We start from the raw sequence: 24,121 nt of genomic DNA on the forward strand, positions 1-24,121 counted from the left end.
ATTTTCACTGGAGAAATGTTAGAGGGTATGGAGTTATTGACCCCTGAGCCATCTGAAGGAATTCCTGTATAGGGAAGTTTTTTTAAAAAATGTTTACTGTTTTCTTATGTTTTTATATATGTTGGAAGCTGCCCAGAGTGGCTGGGGCAACCCAGTAAAGATGTGTAGAGTATAAATAGTGAAATTATCATTATGCAATGGGATGTCCCTATTTTCATTGGAGAAATGTTGGAGGGAATGATAAGGTACTCAGAGAAGCAATGGAGATCAGAGCTCTTTTAAAAAATATGAAGAAGTGGTAAGGAAGTAAGAGGGGAGGAAGTTACCATGAATTGGAAAGATGGCAAGAGAGAGAAAGGAAGAGAAAGAAGATTGTAGCTTCTTTCCTTGTCCACTGTCCGAAAAGCAGGGAGGAGGTCAAAATATTAGACTTCTCAGCTATGGCAAGGCTTTAGCAAAAAAAGAAGGAAAAAAGGGAAAAAAGCACCCAGGCCCATAACTCCAGAGAAAGCCAGGCTGCATTTATCACAGCAAGACCCTTTTCTGCAGTCTCCTGGAGGTATAAAAACCAGCATTTAACAGTGCATTCCAACTTAGGCAGATTCTCTGCCAGTATCATGTTCTGGTGAAGGCTTGTTCAGTTTAGGAATCAAAAACCAGTTCTATGTTTGGATGATCAAAAATCCACAAAAGTTGGTCCCCTAGAATGGTCATTTCCAGAAGAAAATGCAATTGCCTTTTCCTGCTGAAAAAAGGAGGGGAGTCTATGCTTTAGGTGTATTTTTAAACCATTAGTCATGATGTGGCACATAGCAATCAGCAAATGTCACCATTAGGTGCCTTTAATGAAGGGATGCGGGTGGCGCTGTGGGTTAAACCACAGAGCCTAGGATTTGCCAATCAGAAGGTCGGCGGTTTGAATCCCCGTGATGGGGTGAGCTCCCGTTGCTCGGTCCCTGCTCCTGCCAACCTAGCAGTTTGAAAGCACATCAAAGCGCAAGTAGATAAATAGGTACTGCTCTGACGGGAAGGTAAACAGCATTTCCGTGCGCTGTTCTGGTTCGCCAGAAGCGGCTTAGTCATGCTGGGCACATGACCCAGAAGCTGTACGCTGGCTCCCTTGGCCAATAAAGTGAGATGAGTGCCGCAACCCCAGAGTCAGTCACGACTGGACCTAATGGTCAGGGGTCCCTTTACCTTTACCTAAGGGAGTTTAACATTGTTAACTGCAAAAAAGGTTGTCTGAGCATACTAGCTAAGAACATTCAGTAGTGGTATTCCTTTTTTATACAACACAGTAATGTCTCTTATTATTAATAGTAGTGGTAGTAGTAAGTTGCTTGTTACCTAAACGTCTCCAAGAGACTTATAACACATTTAAAAATATAAACATACACTGTACCATTAAGAAGCATACAAGATGCCAACCATTCATTAACATATATACTATTTTTCATTTTTATCAGAATCTGATGAAAGAGAAACAAATGTTTTGCTATCTAAATGAAAAATAAAGTATTTTGTTAATCACAGTAACACACACACACACACACACAGAGAGAGAGAGAGAGAGAGAGAGAGAGAGAGAGAGAGAGAGAGAGAGATCTACGTAAACACACTCACAAGACACTCCCATAACAACTGCACAATAATACAAACAAAAATCATCATTATAAGCTTCATATGTAGAACAAAATTTGTCACTTACCATTAATTGCTTCATTTTACTTTTTTGGTTTGAAGTATAGCTTCTAAAACCACCACCACCACTCCACACACACCGCTAAGCAGAAATTGCAAGTTTAGACTCTTAAGACTCATTAATTTGGAATTTCTAGTACAGAATGAGGGAAAATAGCACATAATTTCACCAACTTTTTGACCTGTTCTTTATTTGGTGTTGGGGGAAAGCTTTTAAAAAAGAAATTAGCATGCACTTTAGTTTTTCTTTGGATTCCTTCCCAAGTATATCTGTAAATATATGGAAAACCTCTTAAAAAAGAGCATACTCCCCCCGAGTCATTATTATATAAAGCTCACTGCTTCCTATGCAGAATTTTTGAAGCAATATTTTAAATACATATCCCAGGAGGCAATTCACAGGCATACTGGTAAAATTTCATGTAAGTGATCTGCATTAACAATCTTTCAATCTCTATTGACATATAATAGTTTGACATGATGTTTTGCAAAGGATATATTCACACTGATTTCAACAACATGTAGTATTTCGAGGTTTTATTTTCCAAATATCTTCAGGCATCTTCATTTCATTTTCCTTTTGCTTCCAGGGTCTGTCAAGGTATATTTCAATGCATCTCAAGGCACCATCAAAGCACAACATGTATTGAAATTTAGGGGCCTGGAAGCAAACTAGTTGATCACAGCTGCTCCACATTGCATGGAGTATGAGATGGTCTTATGAGTATTATTTTCTTGTCATCTGCAAAATATTTGAATAATATTAAAGGATATGGTGAACAGATTATATAGTTCATTAGAAAAAACTGATCTGACAGCAAAGTAAACTAACCAAAAAGAAAAAGAAGAAAAGAGTGAAGTGTGTTCATTTATCTCATTGCAGATTGTATCTAATACTGTACAGTTGTAGTGGGTCAGAAGCACTGAGCTTGGAATAATGCTCAGTAATGCAAATCATTATTACAGGCATTGTGTCAAATTCTTAAAGGTGCTTTTCATTTATGTTGTCATAGAATGGCAAATAGGTAAACATTAAAAAGAAAGTGTGAGTAAATATCCTTAAAGCTGATGGGAAAAGATTAGGTTTTTTTGGGGGGGGGGTATTTTTACATTCAAATGCTGTTCATTTTTATTACCCCCAAACTACCATTCATATAGCCTATTTCTTCATATTTTTGGAACAATAAAATATTCTCATAAATCATTGCGGATTTGTTTCTGTGACACTGCTTATAAAATAATGTATCTAATGTCGGGTAATACACTTATTAAAATTGAAGTATTAAACTAGGTATACATTTGAACTAGTTGGGTCACTTACAGTGGCACTGGTCAAAGCAGCTGATATATGTCTAACACTTTTCGCAGGATTGGAGACTTCTGATCAGCTATGCATATAAATATCTCCTTGCATGTGATAGTCAAGCATGCATAACTGACTACAAGCTTATAGCCATAATTTCAGCTGCATGTCATGTTACAAGTGCAAAAGAAATATCTTCAATGTACACTTTTCCTCTTCTTTGCAAAAGGATGTTAACATTTAATCAGAACAATAGATGTAATAGTGAAGTAAAAGAATAAGCATATAAAATTACAATAGTTGAAGGGGGGTGTATTCTGTGTTCAGGATACTTATTTAGTAGAGAACACACAGTTCACCTGTGAGGTAGAGTTTCTGTGTGGGAGTCGTGATGCATATTTAATGCATGACTTAAAAAGAAAGGCAGGTTCTATGACTTGTGAGCAATCTTAGAAAAGTAGGTTTCATGCCAATTCTGATAAGGAAAGCTTATAGGAAATATGTTTTCTCTCTCCCCACCCCCATTAGACAATGTGTCATATTTCACAGCAGAACCCTTCACATTTTCATATTAAGTGATTAATTGTTGTATAGCCTTTATTGTATTTTTATTGCATTTTCTGATTCAAACAAACTAAAAAAACACCAACCTCCCATGCCTTCCAAGTATATGAACCCATTAAACGAGGGGCAATCTATAACACAGCTGAGTGCCGAGTTCATGATTCTTGGACCAGCCTCAGGTAAAGAGAGAAGAGGGTTCAACTCCTCATGATTTTCCTTCTCCTCCCATACTCAGTTTCTAGTACCCAACTGAGCTCCAAGAGAATCCTGCCAGATGTGGTGCCTTGCAGTCTTAAATGTTTTCCCACCTGATGCCCACTTTCTGTTTACTGCTCCCCAGTTTCTTTATAGCCCTTGCCCATGACTCAAGACAACAAAACTCAATTATCTAGCAATGGGGCCCTGACATGATGTAGCATAGCATGTTTTTTCCTTTCTGTTTTCCATACAAATATGGCTATCAAATAGATATCAATAAACAATCACAATAGTTTTTTGGAGTAACAATGAATACACTGATCAATGTGTTTCTCCAATCAGCTAGGTTTATTTTGCATTCTCTTAGTTCCTTTGTCATGGTTAGAATCTTTCAGAACTCCTGTGTTCAAGATTATTGTGTAGTTTGCTCCTTTTAATGCATTTTGGACTATCTGAAGCAACTTTCTAAAAAAAAAAATTAGGGCTTTTTCATAATAAAAAACTATAAAAAATGAACTAATCTAAATGAAAACAGAAAAAGAAAATACAAAGTCCTCTCTCAAAGGTAGAGCCAGACTCAAAAGTCTCAAATTTATTGATTTTCCTTTCGACACAAAAAGTCTAAAAGGGGTTCTCTAGTTATTCATCTTTGTTCACACAGGAATCTCTCCACTGTGGTGATATGTTAAAATAATATTCCATAGTTACTTATCATATATTCATAAATTCACACCCAGTTCCATATCTTCCAATCCCATTTCTAATGTTACTTGTTGTGATTGTCTAATCCTTTTTTATTTCCACTTTTTCATTCTTTTTCCGAGAGAAGCTTCAGAGGTTTGGCAGCTTTTTTCCTCTGAATTCACTCTAAATTGTGCACAGAATCCTTTCTCAATTATATCTCTGCTAGCTCAGGATATCTCTTGATTTCTGCATCCATGGTTTCATCCCACTCCTCCAACATCTTAAGTCCACCATTTGGCTGTTTCATTTCTCTAGACACCTGTGTCAATGTCTTCTCCATTGCATCATATACTGCCTCCAACTTTACCATTTCACTCTATTGTTCTGGCAATCCTTTATTGAAAATTTTCCCCAAAGCTTCTGTGACTTCTTTAATTCCACTTTCAGTTTCATCCTTCTCTAGCCCATTTCATCAGTTCAGCTCTGATCTCTTTTAATTGCTCATTCAATAATTGCTGTAAAAGGACAACGAACAATTTATTTGCCATACTGAATGATCTTATTAATAGCCCAGTCTCCACCTTAAGATCTTCACATCTCTTCCTTAAGAGCTTCAGTCTCCCATATCAACTTTAAGGTCTGCAAAGCATTCCTTATCAAGCTGCATTCCTTTGCCACAGTGACATAGAAAATGTACTTTCAATTTGAAATCAGCAATTTTTGTTGGAAAAACAAAAAGTTAAAAGTAAAATAAAATAAAGATCTCTAACAGCAAGAACAGCACTTGGACATTTAAAACTTTGCAAACAATTAAAACATGCTTTTCTTTTGCTTTCAGGCTTTTAATGATAATCTCTTTTTAAGATAGAAGTTAGCTCACACTCCATATACCCCAGTAATGATCTCTGTCAACGAGCTGTCAACAGAAGATGTTTAGTTTGCCATGCTCCTCCCCTGGAAGCCTATCTGAAGCAACTTCCTGAAGATTATACTGTTTTGTACTGCAGGGGGTGGAGTAGGGCTGAAATAAGAACCATATTTCTTCAACAGACATAAGTGATGCTCAGTGTGCTTTCGTGTACAGTACTTAACAAAAAATATTCTGCCAGAAGGTAGTGACCCACAGGCAGCTGAGCACTATGAAAGCTGTAATTTTTTAATAAAGACCCTTGCGATGTGGATCTGCTCTGACGTGTAAAGGTTCTCATGCTAGCACAGATTCTGCCAGATTTTGCATTATTATCTTTAGGGTTCTGCTTTAGGAGATAATTTTTATGAAATCACTGTTATAATGCCATATTATGGAGCAAGAGTTCCACTATGGCATGCTGACAACAACCAGTTCTCTCTTTTTAAAAGTCCCAGAGGCATAGCTATAGAGAGAGAAGTTGGAGGAAGGGACATCAGATTTGAGTGTGGGGGGTACAGGATGGTTTTCTGGATAACACTGAAAATAACCAGGTTCTTCTTGGAAGAGAAGGGCTATGCTACTATTTAAAATTCTCCATTGCAGATGACTATAGGAACTTTAAAATCGGATTCCATATTTGTGGTGAGGTGGGGTGGATTGAGTGCTTTACCCCCCACTTAGCTTATTGCTAAATGTAGTACAGTACTTTTTAAAAACATGGAAAATATAAGATCAATAAAGCCTTTGGTTACGGGAGGTTTTATGCTTCTTTTAAACTCACTCATGCTCCAAAAAAAGCATGGGAAATCATACATTATGGCTCATTGCCTTAAATTGCACCCTGTAAGCAGTAAGGACATTGTACTGTTGTACAGATCTTGAAAGAAATAAAAGTTGAACAAATGGATTGTTCATATGAATCCAGGTATTTGTAAATTAAATGTCAAACAATTGCACAAACCAATCATCTGTATGATTCAAGACCTTATGGCTTGAAAGGTTGGATTAGATAATCCTTGTGATCCCTTCCAATTCTAGAGTTGTATGTATGTGTGATTTCCTGCCCCCTCAGCATTTGCCTCCTAAGATGGCTGACTCACTCTTTCTCATTGTAAGAATGGTCCTGGTTGCTGTTAAGTCTGGCTATCTGCTGAGGTGATAGTGCACACTGCTTGCATACATTGCAAAGGAATCTAGGAAACAGCCTTACAACAAATCAGGCCGTTGGTCCATCTAGCTCAATATTGTTCACACTGACTAGCAGCAGCTCTCCAGAATTTCAGACAGGACATTCCCAGCCTGGGATCTTCTGTGGGTAAGGCAGGTTCTCTACCTGAGCTACAGGCCTCCCCCATTCACAGATGCAATGAGGGTCAAGCAACATTTATACATCTGAGCCACAAAATACACTCAGTCTTTAAATCCAGTTTCTATTTCATAGTCATAGAGCTGGAAGGATCTTCAAGGCTCATTTAGTCCAACCCTCTACAACGCAGGCTCAAACCCACAACCCGGAGATGAAGAGTCTCATCCTCTACTGACTGAGCTCTTTGCTAGCCATTATGTTTAAATTTCACAGTTGATTATTTAACCTGCACTGCAGCTGATGAGGTAAATATTTTTTGATTTAGATTACAGTTGGTGTGTAACAAGCATTATTCTACCAGCAGCAAGCAGAATTTATGCCACTATTTGGGCTATCAGTGCTCCAACTTATGGATGATATTCCCATGACTTTTAAAAAAGAGCACCAAAAGCATGAAGTTTTAAAGTAGACGTATTAAGCAATAAATAGTAGCACTGAAAAATCAATTTAAAAAACCATAGGTAGTTCTTATGGCTAATTTAATTAAGTCTGTATCATGTATAAAACTGCATTTACAAGTCAAGTTATAGCTAGTTGTTCTTATTGAAATGTAGCTCTCGTATACCCTGTGAAAACACAGTGACACACAACTAGCTATAAAAAATGAAATATTCCAACATATCCAATATATCTGTGAATAAATGAGATGTGCAGAAGTAAAGGGGGAAAAAACAACTTAGAGTTGTCGAAAGAATTACATGAGAATAATAGAAGGGTCGGTTTTTTTCCATTTTATTGATTATTCCCAGAACTTTAAGTTTCACAGTTAGATTGACAACTGAGTTATTTGCCCATCCCTAGTGACTGACAATAGATAATGGAAAGGCTTTTACCATGATATAACAGCACAGAATAATTTCTAATTTACTACTGTAGTTCTCATCAAAAGTACCTCAGCAAAAACACTAGATTTATCACTTCAATTACTGGAATTTCACATTTAGTTTAAAGAGACATGTTTCTATAATGTGACAGGCTTTACACATTCTGAACTTATTCAGACATTTCGGCTATCAGAATAATCAGGCACAGATATAAATGAAAGCAATTGTTTTAGTTTTATAACTTTCAGTTCTTTCTGCTTGGCAGTGAATGAAACAGAGCCTAAACTCAGGGTCTTTGCCAAATGAGGCATATTTTCAGACCAATTTTTTCTTTCTTTTCATGTTCCCAATATTTTATATGAGAACTAATAATATACCATTGAATCAATGATTACAAATCATCATGCATTCTCAGCTGCATTTGTCCAGAAGTTGTGGCTGATATCCAAAACATTTAAATAATCAAATCTGATCAATTAGCAGTAGTGTTTATAGAGGACAAGAGCAGCCTGCGACAAAATGTTGCCATATGGAGCATTCATATTCACAGTTCAGCCCAGCCAGCCATGCCCTGTTCCAGCATGCCGCATTCCACCCTCAAAGCAGCCAGTGTTCCTGGCCACTGAGCATGCTCAATCCTTATCTTGTTGTTGGGGGCAAAGGATCACTTACAATTTTTTCCACCTAAATATGTTTTGTACTTATCTTTGAGTTCCACTGAGCCTCATTATAACTCCGTCTTCTGTGCTGATGGTGCCATTTTGGCTACATATGGATCCACTCTTGGAAAATGAGTTCACTATGAGTAGATTGTATTATCTTACTGAGGGCTGGTAACATCTGAACTTGGAGCTAAAACCTCCTAGAGCCGATGTGTCGCTTCGATGCTTTGCTTCTGGTTAAAATGCAACTGTTTATCTCATTACTGTGTCCTTTGACTACACAAGCCTCATCGACTTCCACTCGTTTTCCTTCTCATTGCATTTTCAACAGAAATCCCTTGCCAATATTTTTGTTCTTCTCTGTGCCTTGTCCCATTTTCCCTGTTTGCCTTCTGTATATTTTCTTTCTTCCTTGCTTGTGCATCACCTTTGCATCCTTCCCTCTCTTCAAGGGCAACAAAAACGAATTATCTCTTTCTGTACTCAAGACAGTCCCCACTGTGAGGTAGGCTACACTTCAGTGATAGTGATCTGATCTGAAGGCAATGTTAGCATAGTGCCAACAAATCAGGTTCCTCCAACTTTTAGCCACAAACCTTTGTATCATCTAAACAGTTAGAATTGTGGCATTACAGTGGTATCTCGGGTTAAGTACTTAATTCATTCCGGAGGTCCGTTCTTAACCTGAAACTGTTCTTAACCTGAAGCACCACTTTAGCTAATGGGGCCTGCTGCTGCTGCCGTGCAACCGGAGCACGATTTCTGTCCTCACCCTGAAGCAAAGTTCTTAACCCAAGGTACTATTTCTGGGTTAGTGGAGTCTGTAACCTGAAGCATATGTAACCTGAGCTACCACTGTATTATGAGTCAGATCCAAGTGCCAAGACTGAATAAGATTTTTCTTGGTTCATCATCCAATGTATGTGAGGTGTAGGATTGTGCTTTGATTGAAGCCCAAGTGTAAATATCTCAACAATAGCATCTGCTTTTTTAATTAGGCAAACTGGTTGGCCAGAGGTAAATAAGCAGTTTTCTTATTGAAGGTCTATGAAGTCAGTTAACATAGGGTTGCATGAGCCCTGTCTCAGATCACAGAGTCATAGAACTGGAAGGGACCCTGAGGATTGTCTAGTGCAACTCCCTGCAATGTACCTTTATAGCTTTTGTCCTGTTACTCCAGTCTAGATTGATGTTAATCCTCAGAATGCCCCAGTTGTGACTACTCTTTTTCTGCATTTTATTTTTAGTATTCAGATTATTTTCTAATTCTGATAGTTATTTTCCAAAAGCAGACAAATCCATGTGACTGTGTTTTGCACCTCTTTCCTCTCCCTGCCCCCAGGTGGCAGAGAGACATACAATCTGAAGCTTGGGAACAAACTTGGAAGTATCATGACATTGTTTGGGTAGGCAGGCTACAGGCTACATTAAGACACTGTGAAATATGTTATGCCTGGCTATTGGCAACATAGGTAAATTAACTGCACCTATGTTTCCTTTTGCTTTATACATTGGTGTTTTTAAAACCATTTTACATGTCAGTTCTTTTTGTGCAGTTTTGTCAGGCTACCATAATATGACTCTGAGATTCTTAGAAACTTTAATATTTCCTTAGTACTCCTCCAGCCCCTTTTTTTAGTTAACCAACAATAGTGAAAAAACTTTAGAGAGGGGAAGCTTATGTGCCAGGGGAAGTCCGCATGGAATGATGACTGCTTGTTGAGAGGGGGTGAGAAACTGGGGCAGAGAGGAGGAATGGAGTAAAGTATCTTGGAAGATGGTATCACTTGAAGCTTGAACAGGAGTATTTCACTGGGTATTCTATATCTGCAGTGTATTTTTCAAGCCGTAACTTATGTTTATTAAGACTAAAAATACATTTTACTTAATTTTCTGTGAACAGCATTCCAAAACATTAACTGTAGTGGGCCTTATTGTAAGAGGGTTTAAAACAACAACAACAACAACAACAACAACAACCACCACCACATGAGAGGGTCTGGAGCCTGTGTACAGGATGAGGGCTCTAAAATATGACCTTAAGTCTTAGTAGGCCAGGTGTTGGGAATCTTTGACCCTCCAAAAGTTGATGAACTGCAACTTTCCAGCAAGCATGGAAATCATTCCCAGCAAGCATAGTCAATGGCCAGGGAGGATGGGAATCATAGAATTGTAGAGTTGGACAGGACCCTGAGAATCACCCTAGGAGTTGTAGTTCAGCAACATCTGGCTCACCCAAGGTTCCCCATGCCTACAAGGTTCCCCATGCAAACCTAATCACCTACTCAGAAGGAAATCCTATTGAATGCAGCAATGCTTACTTCCAGATAAGTGGGTTTTAGGGTTGCGGCTTTAACCCATTAGAGCATGGGTAACTCTGCAATATATGCAGAGGCTTTAACCAGGTCAAAGTGTTGACACTAGAGAAGTTTATGGTTGAGTAGAAAGAAGTTAGTTCCATGCTAGTAATCCAGGCAAAATGGGTGAAGTTTGGTATTGAAGGTAGCATGACTTAGAAGAAGGGTGAGAGTAAGCAGAACCAGAGGGCAAGAGTGGGTGAAGATTGGGATAAAAGATTGGGTTGTTTTTTGTCACAGGAATATAAGGTTATGTCATAGGAGCTGTGATAGATGGTGACTGTCCAGCAAAACATAGGGGAAACAAGGGTAATTCAAGGGCTAATGAGGCACCTTGACTTGAAGAGGCACAGGGATCAGGACAAGATATAGAGTTTGTTACGGAGCAAAGCTCCCAGAAAGACCCTGGGAGATGAGACTGTGAAGCCGAAGATCCTGACAACTCTGCAGCCATTAGCTCTGTTTAATAGCTGTTGCTATGGAAATTTGAAATTTTTATTATCATAGATAAAATAAATCAAAATTAAAAGTTTGGGATAAGGAAGCATGCTTTGAAGGAACACTTTCAAACAGTTGCGTCTGACAGACATGCGCTGCAGCAGGTGTTAGGAAATCATGGGATAAAACTGACTGAAGTATTTTGAGAAAACTGTGATAATGTCAATGGCAAAATTTATTTTACCAAGTGCAGATGTAAGACATCAAGTTCTCAGACTGATGGCAGAATTAACAAAAAAAACACCATCTGCTTCAATAATTATCTGGAAATACTCATATTCTTGGATTTGTTTTAATACCACTTAGTTTCCAGCTTTATTTTATCTGTGTTTGTACACCAACTAGACTAGATTTTGCAAAATGAAGACTCATTCCATCTGATCATTTAAAAATGTGTTTTTGCATGAATAATGAATCTTTGAATTGTTACTAAACAAGCAAATTATTTGCGTATGTGTCACATCGGTTATCAAGTTTGCACATGTGACAGCTTCAACAGCCGTCATGTAAAATGCATAGAGCTTGTAACCATATGTTTTTGCTTGACAAAAAGCTGAAACTCAAGATCAATTTTCAATATGGAATGCACAAATTAACACTTTAAAATGTACCACAATATGTACAGCTTGGCAAAATCTGCAGAAATAGCACGTTTCTAGATATTAACTGATATCTTTGGATTCGACCTTAAGGTATTCAATCATTTTGATTAAAAGACTGATTTCTCATAAAACCACAGTCTGTTGGAGGCGCAAAACCAATGACATTTGAGCATTCATATATTTTCATAAACTTTGAACAATGTCAGTGAGACACCTCTTCAATCTTGGCCACACAACAGCAGGGTATTCAATCTTTCTTTAGCTTAAGACAGAAAATTTGAATATCAGCATAGGGTTATTAATGTGACAGTTCACATAGTGTGAACCATGTTGATTCTTAGGAAGCAGATCTGTCGAATATATAGTGTATGTGCTTTGCTCTTATTCTTTAAGGAGGGAAAAATCAACCAGAGATCCTAGACTCCCTTTCAAAATGAAATTGATGCCCCATAATTCTTTATGTGTAAAACATAAAAAGAGCTGGCATCAGGTTGCCAATGACACAAGTATTGTTTTCATACTATTTTTATTGCTTGTTCATACTCTTTATACTGACTATTAAAAGTCATAAAATATGCGTTGCAAATTTCATTGTGCATTATTAGCCTTTTTTCTTGTATGATTTCCTTAATAAACAGCCTCATTAAAAATGACTGAGCTGTAAAAATTAACTACTTGACTGTGTGTGTGTGTGTGTGTGTGTGTGTGTGTGTGTGTGTGTTTGCTGGTGCTGTTTCTGCTTGAATTTAAAGGTGCAGATTAGTAAAAAGACAACTTTTCCCATGGATTTTCCTTCACATTGGTTCTCGGCAAGTATAATCAATTTTGTATATATTACATCATGTTGCAAGTGATATGCAATGTAGGTTGGAGGGGTGTTTAAAAAAAATACCCTATTGCTCTGAATGAGAATCTCTCTCTCTCTCTCTCTCTCTCTCTCTCTCTCTCTCTCTCTCTCTCACACACACACACACACACACACACACACACCACACACTTACACACCTGATAACATTCATTAGGATTTTTCTTTTTCTGTTGTTCCCTGAGCAGCTTGGGAGAAACCAGATGGGCTGTAAGGGGAAGATGAGCAATTCTGTCCTGCCCAAACAGCAAATGTGACAACACATTGTTTAGTAAGACGACAGTGAGGTGCATGTGTTAATATGTTATAAAGCACCCACAGATGTCTCTAAAATTTTCACAAATGTAACCCTGCCAAGTTAAGAAACAACACAATAACTATCACTGTGATAGTAGGAAGCTTCATTGTTGTCATTTTGTAAGGGTGAGCTACCAGCAGCTACAGCTGTTGAAAACAATATGATTTGCTTAACTCTTTGTCTGTCCTATAAACTCAGTTAAATTAACTTTGTAACTAAGCCAGAGGATTTATTTTTTGTAACACTTAATATATTTTACATCGCCTCTTATTTTGGTAAGGATTCACTTTTAAAACAGCTGATTTGAACATTGTACCCATAGATGATAAACTTTCCAAAACAAAACATCATTAATGGTTTAACAGCAAACTGTAATACTACGCGATAGCTACTTTATCAACAAATGAAACTCTTATGAACAAAAAACAAATCCAGAAATTAGTGTTGGATTAAGGGATTTTGTTCCAAATGTGTCATTAGGATCTTTTGCAAAATAATAATATCTGAACATTGTACTGTGGCTGGCATTCCAAAACTGCATGATCAGTTCCCTGGACCCAAGGGTCTGGTCATTTATTTCTCAAAATACAGGCCCTTATGCCATGTAGCAAATAATTTTTAAAATGGAGGATACTTTAAAAAACAGATTGTGATATATAGCATGGACTGTCTGCTGTTAAAGAAAAAAGTACAGTCATACCTCGGGTTGAAGTTGCTTCAGGTTGAGCATTTTCGGGTTGCGCTCCGTGGCAACCTGGAAGTAACGGGACGCGTTACTTTTGGGTTTCACCGCTTGTGCATGTGCAGACGCTCAAAATGACGTCACGTGCATGTGCAGAAGCGGTGAATCACAACCCATGCACATGCAGACGTGGGTTGCGTTCTGCTCTGGATGTGAACGGGGCTCCGGAACGGATCCCGTTCACATCCAGAGGTACCACTGTAGTGACAACTCCCATTGGCCAGTTACAAGCCCTTGGGTACACCTAAGGTAGCGTTCTGGATCCTAGCTTGGTTATGGTCATACCAGAATAAGGGCATGATGCCACCAGGTTGCTCACACTAAGCAAGTCTGGGTCTGGTCAGTGCCTGGCTGGCTAGCTAGAATTTCATATATGCTGTCTAGGTTTCCATGCTGGAAGGAAGGTGAGCTAATTTCCAGAGGGGTAGACATATTGGAGCAAACGCAACAGAAAAAGTCATAAAGACTAACAAATTTATTGTGGCACAAGCTTGCATGGACTGTATTTTACTTCGTTATGTGCATTGCATTTTATCCTCTGTTGCAGATACATGTATATATTCTGCTGCACACCTCCATATTAGAACACTGGCTCCCTAGCACAAAGGTCACCAACCATTTTGGACTAGTGGGCACAGTTTGAATGTTGAGAGGGTGCTGGGGGCACCAGTCACAAAATGACTGCCATGAAGCAGGTGTGGTGTAACATAAATTGGCTGCCACAGGGAGCATGGCATAACACAGAGTTAGAGAGACAACCACCCCCAGCAACCTTGCACTTGCCATGGGAAGTCAACTATGTCCTGCTGCTCCTGTTTATGGAGATCAAGCACACACACTGTTGCTGTCTAATAACAACCTTCATGGGTGCCATAACCCTAGTGGGTGCCGGGTTGTTGACCATTGTCCTAGTGCCTTGAAATTGTTGAAGACTGTCATTCAGTATTCTTTCATGTCCAAAGGAGTGTGGGCTTAGGTCTTCTACTGTGCTGATCTGGAAAAAAAAAAAACTTGCTTCTCATTATACGGCATATGTATGTACCTATAAATGTATTGCTATTAAACATGTTGCATGCATATGGAGTTGTAAATACTTGGGACAGTTTCCCCAGAAACAAGCAATGAGAAAAGCTGCATGTTAGGGGATAATGTGACAAAATTATAAGCATTCTAAAACAGAACATAGTGGCATAGATCTGCTTTATTTATTTTGTTCAGTTCTTATCTAATCATTCTCTGTCCTTTTCTGCAAAATGCATTAGTGACTATAGACCTGATTTATTCAGGAAAAATTCTCACCAAACTCAGTGTTTGGATAAGCAGTGAACGATAGGTTCCAGTGGAAGTCATGCTATCACTGATCTGTGGGAGGATAGTGATAGGAACAATAGCAGCATAAATTCAGAATGTGAAGGGTTCTTCTGACTAGTGAACAAAAGCTTTCTTGACTGGTCATTATGGGTTCATGTAGAAAGTTCATTGGAATCTGCGGTGAAATATTTACTTAGAAATAATTTTAAGCTGACTGATAGGAAAGCATTCCACTTGATGCAGTTCCATATCCATTTCTACCCCAGAACAATGACAAGGCTTTTCTCCAACCTTTGCATTTTGCAGTCACAACTCTGTGGGTGAGAAGCCTTGGGAAAGCTTTATTTTATTTCCAGCAGTGAACTCTTTATAATAAGAATGGGGAGCAGCAATTTATCCCAACTCTTCTTCCTCATCACTGCATAATAGGAATGGGAAGGAGGTGCACATGTTACTACCAAAAAGCAATAGGATTGAAATACCTGATTTAGGCAGGCAGGGAGTTTATGCATTCCAATTGAATGTAGCTTGCTTTCAAATAGAACTTCATTATTGGCAGAGCAAAGCATTAATGAACTAATTAATTAAAAATATTTCTAAATCTCTTAAGATTTTAAAAATTTCTAAGCAATGTAAAACAGTAGAAATTATGCACTAAAAGAATAAAAAGCAGAGCTAAAAGCACAGTGGTATGGAGTGCAACCTTATGGATCTGGAGAAGACTGGACAAATAATCTGGGGTCACATATGTGATATGGGTATCTCGTGCTGCCAATACATCTATTCTAGTTCTAACTGTAAAGGAAGCACATGTTAAGATTCAGTACTAAATAGTAAGCACACATATACAATACATATAAATTTCTTTTCTTCCTTTTTTTAAATGAATGCTTACAAGGGATAGATATATTATTTATTGGCTTTTTGCTAATAAAATTACTGAGAATTGTGGTGTAATGCTTGAAAGCTACAGCTGTGTTTGTTGCCCATTATTATACAATGAAGGCATTCTTTTTATAACTCTAGGGCAATAATGAGCACTAATTTAGCTACCCTAAGTTGTCAATACATGTTTTATTATACCTGTGGATCTGTTTTCCAGTTTCCCAAGGTAATCCCCCAGTGGAAGTACTATTAGGCATCAGCCATTTGTCAGGAAGCAGTTTGTTTTCTGTTTCATTGCAGAAACTCACATACAGCTTTGTGGCTATCAATTAGAATTTTTAAAACAGTGAATGCTTACCATTGTGAACCGCAGCAGCTTTTCTTTCCACTACAGTAAGAAGCTGCTCTATTTCTAGTGATGACAACAACAACAACAAAGGCCAGTGACTATGTTTGCGACTTGCAACACATGGTTTATTGGTTTTTACCTGTTGTTTGTTGGGGACTGTTGTGAGAATTGTTTAAAGATGCCATGTAAAACATTTGTGCCTCAAAATTCAGATGATAATAATATTTTATTGTTTATGTTTCAGTCTTCTACTAAATATATGTTGTTATGTACATCATAACAATAAATCCATACAATATAATAAAAACTAAACTAAAAACAACAAAAAGAATATAATGCAATCTGTACTTTACCAAAAGTAACAACAGTGACGATGAAAAATGATTAAACCTGGTAACGATAAAACTAGGTGCAACTGGTCAGTGTGTCTGGCTGTTAACCTAAAGGTTAGTAGTTTGAGACCAGGGACGGCTGTGGTTGGGATTCCTGCATTACAAGGTGTTGGACTAAATATCCCTTGGCGTCCCTTCCAACTCTACAATTCTGTGATTCTATGCCAGCCTATTGAAGCAAGGTCTCCACATCCTGCCAGAAGACACACAGAGACGTGGTTCACACATCACATTAAGCCAAACTTTAGCTTAGTGGAACTAGACCAATGTGTGGGTTGCTAGAGGTTTTGGGTTACTGTGCTGTCCAAGCCTGGGTTTGTGCTTAAGTTCTTTCCTCAACAGCCACAAGTTGTAGCCACTGCATTTTGTACCAGTGGGGCTTCAAAGACGACCCCATGCAGAGTTCATTTCAATAATTCAGTCTTATGGTAACTGAAGCCAAGGCTGTTTTCTCTAAGAAAGGTTGCAAATGGCATGCACACACATACATGTCCACAAAATTAACACTTCAGTTGTGGTTCGGTTCCTCTGTGTATTTCTTTTGTTTGTCTCAGTTTCACAGCTAGCCACATATCAAAAATTTGGGATATGTAACAAAAGCAGAAAATCCCTGGTGGTCTGTCACATTAAAGGGGCATTAAATTTTCTCCACTTGGGCTACCGCAAGAAACTTGTAAGTCCTGAAAACCAGCATGGGCAACACTTTTGGGGGGGTCTTCCTGTTTGGATTTTGAGTTAACTGGGAGGGAGCCATGAAGAACACTTGTCTTCTCATTCTTGCTATCTAAATCCAGTACCAAAATGAGGTTATAAGAAAGTGGCTACCAATAGTTAGCTAGGGATAAATCAAGCTGTGAAAGTGAATGCTTTCTATTGCCATATGGTTTAAACCAGGAACAACTGGTGCAGGGCAACTGCTGCCACAAAATTTATAGCAAAATGCAGTATGAGACTGTTTTGGAGAATTCATAGGGCTTTAGTGCAAGTAATCATGATTAGTGTACAAACAAGCCGTGGAATCGGAAGGCATTTGCTTCCCACAGTGCATTTTAATATGGCTCACGTTTCCTTGTTCACAAATGTACTTTCTGGATAAAGGGAAAGGTGATAAATTAGAAGTATTTGGACCTTTGAAGCCAGTGGTATAGTGAATAGACATTTGTTCTACCTCCATTCATGAAGCGCTCTGGATAGCCAATAACCTCCTGTCCCCTTGCTTGCACTCCAGGAGCAAGAGATTTTCTCACCTCTGGCAAGATCCTTCCCTGACCCAATTTCTTCAAGAATTCCAAAGAATTCTGGGACTGGAGTATCTGTCCCCATTCACAAGGTGCACTTGCTCTGAAGCACACTCTCAGCATTGTAGATGAATAAGCAGGAACAGCAAGGTCTAAGCAGAGGAGTGGAGAGCAGGCGCATTTGCATAGCAATTCAGTCCTCCCCTGAGGGCTCTTTTGAGGCTTGCCTGATAAGAGGAGCACAACAAGAGGATTCATTTCTGGCATGTTTAACTGTTAGCTATCTGTAATTGTTTGTGTGGAGGATTAACTCAGGAGGCGGAGGGAAGTGTCCAGTCCAATTTTTTTTCTTTTCCCCTTCTTGCAATTTGGCACTAAAGCAGAAGGAAGAAGCAACCTTTACAGAAGTCCTGACCGCATCTGTGTCACATACGTGTGTGTGCGCACATGCATGCACATCCATACAGGGCTTTTAAATGTTTTCTTTTAAAGCTGCTCAGAGCAGCAAAGGTGGGAAGAGGTGCAGAAATTAATACTGAAAGTAAGCATATAGAATTGCACAGTGTCAGTCTTTTAAATCTGTAGTATTCTTATTTATTAAATGCCTGCATACAGTTAGTAATCCATATATCTATTCCTAGTACAGTGGTACCTTGGGTTACATACGCTTCAGGTTACAGACTTCCCTAACCCAGAAATAGTACCTCGGGTTAAGAACTTTGCTTCAGGATGAGAACAGAAATCATGCGGCGGTGCAGCAGCAGCAAGAGGGCCCCATCAGCTAAAGTGGTGCTTCAGGTTAAGAACAGTTTCAGGTTAAGAATGGACCTCTAGAACAAATTAAGTACGCAAACAGAGGTACCACTGTAATGCTAAGAAGTAAGGCCTAATGAAATTGTAATAGGGTTGGACTTCGCAGCTGGTAGGTGGACAATAAAGTCTGGCTAGTAAGTCCCGCCACAGTTTGTAGATCCCTACAAATCACTATTTCTGACGGTAACTCCATGGGAGTGGGAGGAATGATATATTCTATGTTTATATCCTTGGAGGAAGAGCAGGATACAAATGCATTGGATGGTGATTTTCTTTTTATACAACAACAATCAAAATAGAACTCCATGGTTGTTTTTTGCAAGCTATTCGAATTACTATCAATATGAAACTAGGTCAATGAAGTGAAGTCATTTCAAGCACTGAGGGTATCTGAATGTGTTAGGTGCTGGACTACAAATTATCGCCACCTTTTATGAATTGTCTGAATGCTTTTGTCTGCTTTCAAAAGCATGTCAACAGGAGGGTAATCTATTAATTGAAACTTAAAGCTCAAAAATGGATTTTTTTACCTTTAAATGTTTTGTTCAGCAAGATAATTCTTTTAGCTGAAGTGCACGTTTTCCCCAAACTAACATGTTTCATTTTGCTAGAAGTTAGCATGGATCCCACTGGTAAAAGAAATTAGGTTTGCGCTTCAGCATTTGTTAGCCATGCAGGCCAATGGGTGTTACCCAAGAAAAAGGAGGAGTGAGGCACAGTGTGCTGCTAGAATCTCATATAAATTATAATTTGTGAAAAATAAACCATGTAGCTGACTTTGTGCTTAGTGTTCTCTTAGTAAAAGTAAATGGATCCTCCAGCAGAATCTTTGAAGCAGCTGGTCAGATGTTGCTAATCTCAAGTTTCCAGAACTTGCATTCAGAATTGTTATATGGGTCTTGAAATCAAATTATGGTTTAGAGAGCACAATGGACTTGAAGGCATGTGATTTGTCTTTTGGTTATGAACATTTTCCAGATATTCATGTGCAGCTATAGTCATAAGGTATATTAACTATTTGCCCCTCCCCATAATAGAAGTATTTGCAAACCATACAGTTAAGCAACTTGCAGCCTTCTTTAGAAGATCACTTTTATTAATTAGTACCACTAATACAAACCAGAGACACATTAACCTTTCTGCTAGTGTAACCATTCAGGAAGAGAGTAATAATATCTATACATATGAAGACTACATCTGAAAAAGGAACAGTAATTTTACTATATGTTGTTTGTTTGCTTCCTCTTTCCCTGTAATGTTTTCAGTTATATTTACTAAGGCAGCCAAGCTGTGACAGATGAACCACATGATAACATTAGTAGAAGATCCAAATCATCATTTCAGTTGTAGCTCTTACACAGTGAAATAAATTGAATGTAAACTAGTTATCCCTGGCCAGCAAATACACAGAGGTGCAAAAAAGACTTGATTATTTTCTTTCCACTCCATCAAGCCACATACTGGCACCTAAAGAACCTTAGGTTGGAGGTAACAGTAATGGAGTCCTTATGGTTTGCAGGATCTGAAGAAGTAGGCAACATGTCAAGGAAAACCCAGATGTATGGCAACGCAATGGGAAAAGCAGCGCAAACAGCTCAAAAAGCTTTAAATCTCTATTTTTGGATTAAACAATTTGGATTTGTTTTTTTATAAAGGCTTAAGAATTTTGCAGTTATCCTAAAGAAAAAAGCTCAATAACTTCGTGGGTGTCAGAAATTTTACTTTTTGAAATATGGCAACCCTAGAAGTAGTAGTAAATCAACACGTAGTGGAAGTTTGTTAATCTGATTTGTGAGTGCTAATCAACCTGAATGGATTTGCAGTTTTTCTGGAGAGTCAGGTTGTAATCTGGGAGTGCTGCTGGTTTGCTTTTATCTTTGGAGTGACATCTAACATACAAAGCACAAAGCACCTGCTTAGGTTGGTTCACAAGCTGCAGCTATCTTGAACAGAGATAGCCTAGCCACAGTTTTCTGTGCTCTACTAACATTCTGTTTGCTAACTACTAGAATGTGTTATTCATCATGCTGCCTTTGAAGACTGTAAGTAGTACAAAATCCTACCTGGGAATTGTCAAAGAGTGAGCCAGCAGTAAATCACACTGTTCAAAGTCGGGGTTCATTCTTTAGAAGCAAAAACGAGATCTTTGCTGAGTATCAGGCTTAATGAGCACAGCAGCTCATCTCCAGTAGCTCTTACCCCATGAGTTAGTTGCTGAGACTGAAAGTCCCCACCTCCCCACAGCCATCTAGGTCCTCTCCTCTCCAGGGCTTTCCCCTAAGCAATCAGAGACTGTGTCTGTGTGCAGCCTGCTGCTGCGCCACCTGTTTTAGCCCTTTTCTGGGTCTGGGAGACAGAGGAGGGGAACATGCTGCAGCAGAAGGGCGAGACACTCAGGACACTTCACCAGTCTAACTCATCTCTGCCTCTTGGCCTCCCGCCTCCCACTTGCTGGCTTCAGCTTATGATTCTGGTCTTCTCTCCAGCACAGACTCTCCAAGCTCACTAAGCCCTGTTACCTCTTCAGCTTCTAACACATCCTCTTCTCAGTCTTCTCCCCCTGACCACTCATCATTGTCCCACCATCACTTTCTGGGCTCTGAGTCTTCTTTCCTTGGTGGTTCCCCAGCTGGCTCCTTCCACCATTCCTGTGTACAACCAGACCATGGCATCAATGGGCACATGAGTCATATTTGTCAGTTTGAAACAACAGCATTGGTTCCCAGTCAATTGCCAACTATAGATCAAAGTTCTATTTTTTAAATAAAATAAAACCTCTAAGGACCTGCTGTTGTTATTATGATCTCCTTCAAAGTTTCTCCTCTGGGTTCCACCTTCCGCCAGACATAAAGCAGGTAACGAGGGGATATGTGTCTTTTTCCATTGTGATGCCCGGATTGTGGAAGGCTGACTTGGCACCAGATCTGTTTTCATATTTTTGCAGGCCTTTTAGAGTTAATGCTGCTATATCTCTCTTATTGGCTGTTGCCAGCGCCAGCTGTTTCTATTGATTTTTTCTGTAAGCCACTCTTGAACCTTCTTGGGTGGGAATGGGGGGAGTTTAAATGTTTTGACTACATGTAAATAAGTACCGGGTAAGTTAAGTAGACTGAGTTGGAAGGTGAGAGCTAAAGAATTGGCAGCATACCAACAGAAGGAGCCACTGTTGAGGAATGGCAATTGGTGATCAGTGTGTCCTTTGGTTTGTGGCTGTATGGACATTTTGTTATGCTACCCATAAGCTTAGGAATGTAGGCAGTTGGTGATATATGCAATTCATATCTTTCTCAAGGACTATTTACTACTCCTTGTTGAAAAGAGAATCAATAGATTCTTTTCCCACGAGCAGGAATCATTTTTAAGAATATGGGGTAATTTGTCAAATTATTAATTACTTTTCTTTTGTTTTGCTAGTTTGCATTAGACAGATGGAATTCTGATCTTTAACAGCCCCATGACTCATGGAACTGCTTGTGTACTAAAATGCCATTATTAACACAACAGTAGTTTTCAGCAGTTGGTAATTATTGCCATAATTAAACATTTATCAAGAAACAAGTATTTATCATTCATTAAACTTTCATTAAAAATCCATCTTAGCACAAGCTGGATTAGCCAGCGATTTTCGAGTGATAGCTTCTTAACTTCTGGCAGGAACGTGGAGAAAGATATACGTACGGTAATGTTCCAGGAACTGTAAACATTATAGGATTTTGGATGCAGTTTTTAAAAAACATTTATTAGGCTTTGACTGGTATGGGGAAAATAATAGACATTATCATTTGTGTTTTCCAGCTTTGACATTTTCTAGCATCACTTCTGGGGGCAGGAATACACACCATGTAACTGCTATATAGGAAAGTGCTCAGGCAAAGCATGTTCTCCTTCATGGGGAGCACGTGTTGCGGTGGGGTCTAACAGCACACCCCCTCTTGGTTACTGGGCGGGACTGTTTGGATGGCCATGACTGTGATTGAACCAATTTGGGTTGTTTGGGAGATTTTGATGTTACCATTTAGTGGGTCGGCCTGAAGGTTATATATTCTTGGCACGCAGCTTTTTTCAGTCTCTTTTGCTGCGTGCATCGGATCGCCCACCCACCCTCCCTAATTTAGAGCTGTTGCACTTGACATTGCTATGCCTGTCATGGGGTCGTCTGCTTTTGGGGCAGGGGCCTGGTAGGAATTTTGTCCATTTGGCAGATTGGCTGATGCCATTTGGTTTTTGCCTACTGCGTAGCAAATCGTCACGACTTGTAAGGTTGCGGTTAGGCATTGGTTAAAATTGGGTTGGTGGAGGGGTAAGGGTTGGCTGTGCCTGCCCCTCCAATGTTGCTGCTGCAAGGGAATTCGGCTATTCTTTTGTCCATATCCCTAGCAAGGGGCTAGGACCGTGCAAGCCCATGGGGGCATGCGGGGAGGGGTGATGGTATGGTGACCAGCCCCATTCTCTCCCCAATATTGTTTTCCCTTACTGGTTTTCGCTGGAATCTGGAAGTAAGTTCTGTCCCGGGTGGGGACAGATAGTCATAACCAATGCCTAAGCAACCATTCACATTATGTATTTTAATAAAGTTGTGGCCAAAATTATGCCAAAAACCTTAAACAATTTTTGGGGGTGAATTGTGATTTATTTAGGGGGGGTGGCTTGGGGACCTCAACACGCAAAGTAATTTGAACTAGGAGAACTTCTATACGGTTGTCTAGATCATCAAATGTATAGTAATACTTTGGGTGCCCCCCCATCCCACTAGTGTGGAAAGTACTTTTTTATCAACCAACAGAGATATTTTGCCATGTATCTTTTTAAAATTAATCTCTGCACCCTGAGCAACACTGGGGTAGTACCCACAGTTTTCCAGAGTTTGCTCACTTTGATTGACTCATTCAGATCATGCACCAATTATATTTTCCATATTGGTAGCGGCAATTAAACTGACTAGTGTAAAATCTGGTTTGCAAGAACAAAAATATAGTTTGTGGTCTTACACTACTCTTGGTTCCATTTTCACCACCCTTATTTTAAATGCATTTAAATCTTCATCTTAGTTGCATATTATTATCTTTCTGCGTTAATCATTACCAAGCAAATTGCTACATTCTTTTACACTGCAAGTGATTGGTTTCCTGATCTCGTCATCTCTGATAGGCTGTTACCTTCCATTCCATTATTTGCTCTCCTGTTTACAGTTAGGTTTTGCTATTTAACCCTTTTTACAAACTCACTATTCTCTGCTGAGTGCCAATTTGCAAAGGTTAATATAAGTTTAAAACAGCCTATTTTATTGTCTAGTGTGCTGCGGGGAGGCGGGGAAGCATTTGGTAAGTAACACTGTCTTGGAAAGGCTGGTCACAAACATACTAGCAGTTCACATCATAGCCTGTATTCAGCAACTTTGTTTGTGTTTTCTCTTGGGCAAAAAATTTACTGTATCAGTGCTTTTATGTCACAAGAATGAATTGAATTTGTACCCTTTAGTGCAAACAACAATAGACAGTGTGGTAACCTAGTGGAAAACAAATAGACGCCCCGTCCCTGATGGGGATTCAGAGAGGTTCA

The 24,121-nt window shown here is 39.0% G+C and overlaps 2 protein-coding genes across 3 annotated transcripts in view; one reads left to right on the forward strand and one right to left on the reverse strand.

Annotated features, from left to right (window-relative positions):
* The window catches only part of ZNF407 (zinc finger protein 407), a 331,643-nt gene that overhangs the window by 278,708 nt on the left and 28,814 nt on the right, over window positions 1-24,121 (forward strand). The window lies entirely within an intron of this gene.
* LOC309374520 (uncharacterized protein) overlaps window positions 2,222-24,121 on the reverse strand; it is a 68,935-nt gene continuing 47,035 nt past the window's right edge. Inside the window, exons 1-5 of one of the 2 annotated variants that reach the window (XM_081919510.1) lie at window positions 17,759-17,957; window positions 15,589-15,680; window positions 14,434-14,568; window positions 13,533-13,586; window positions 2,222-2,443 (exon numbers count right to left, since the gene is read on the reverse strand). In XM_081919510.1, the coding sequence (XP_081775636.1) occupies window positions 2,429-2,443; window positions 13,533-13,586; window positions 14,434-14,568; window positions 15,589-15,680; window positions 17,759-17,834 (372 nt within the window). In that variant the 5' untranslated portion in view covers window positions 17,835-17,957 and the 3' untranslated portion in view covers window positions 2,222-2,428. Of the gene's footprint in view, window positions 2,444-13,532; window positions 13,587-14,433; window positions 14,569-15,588; window positions 15,681-17,758; window positions 17,958-24,121 lie in introns of those variants that run through there. The other variant, XM_081919511.1, reaches the window with a different exon arrangement.

Source organism: Podarcis melisellensis (genome assembly GCF_964234715.1).
Source record: "Podarcis melisellensis genome assembly, chromosome: 7".
In the NCBI taxonomy this organism is placed as follows: domain Eukaryota; kingdom Metazoa; phylum Chordata; class Lepidosauria; order Squamata; family Lacertidae; genus Podarcis; species Podarcis melisellensis.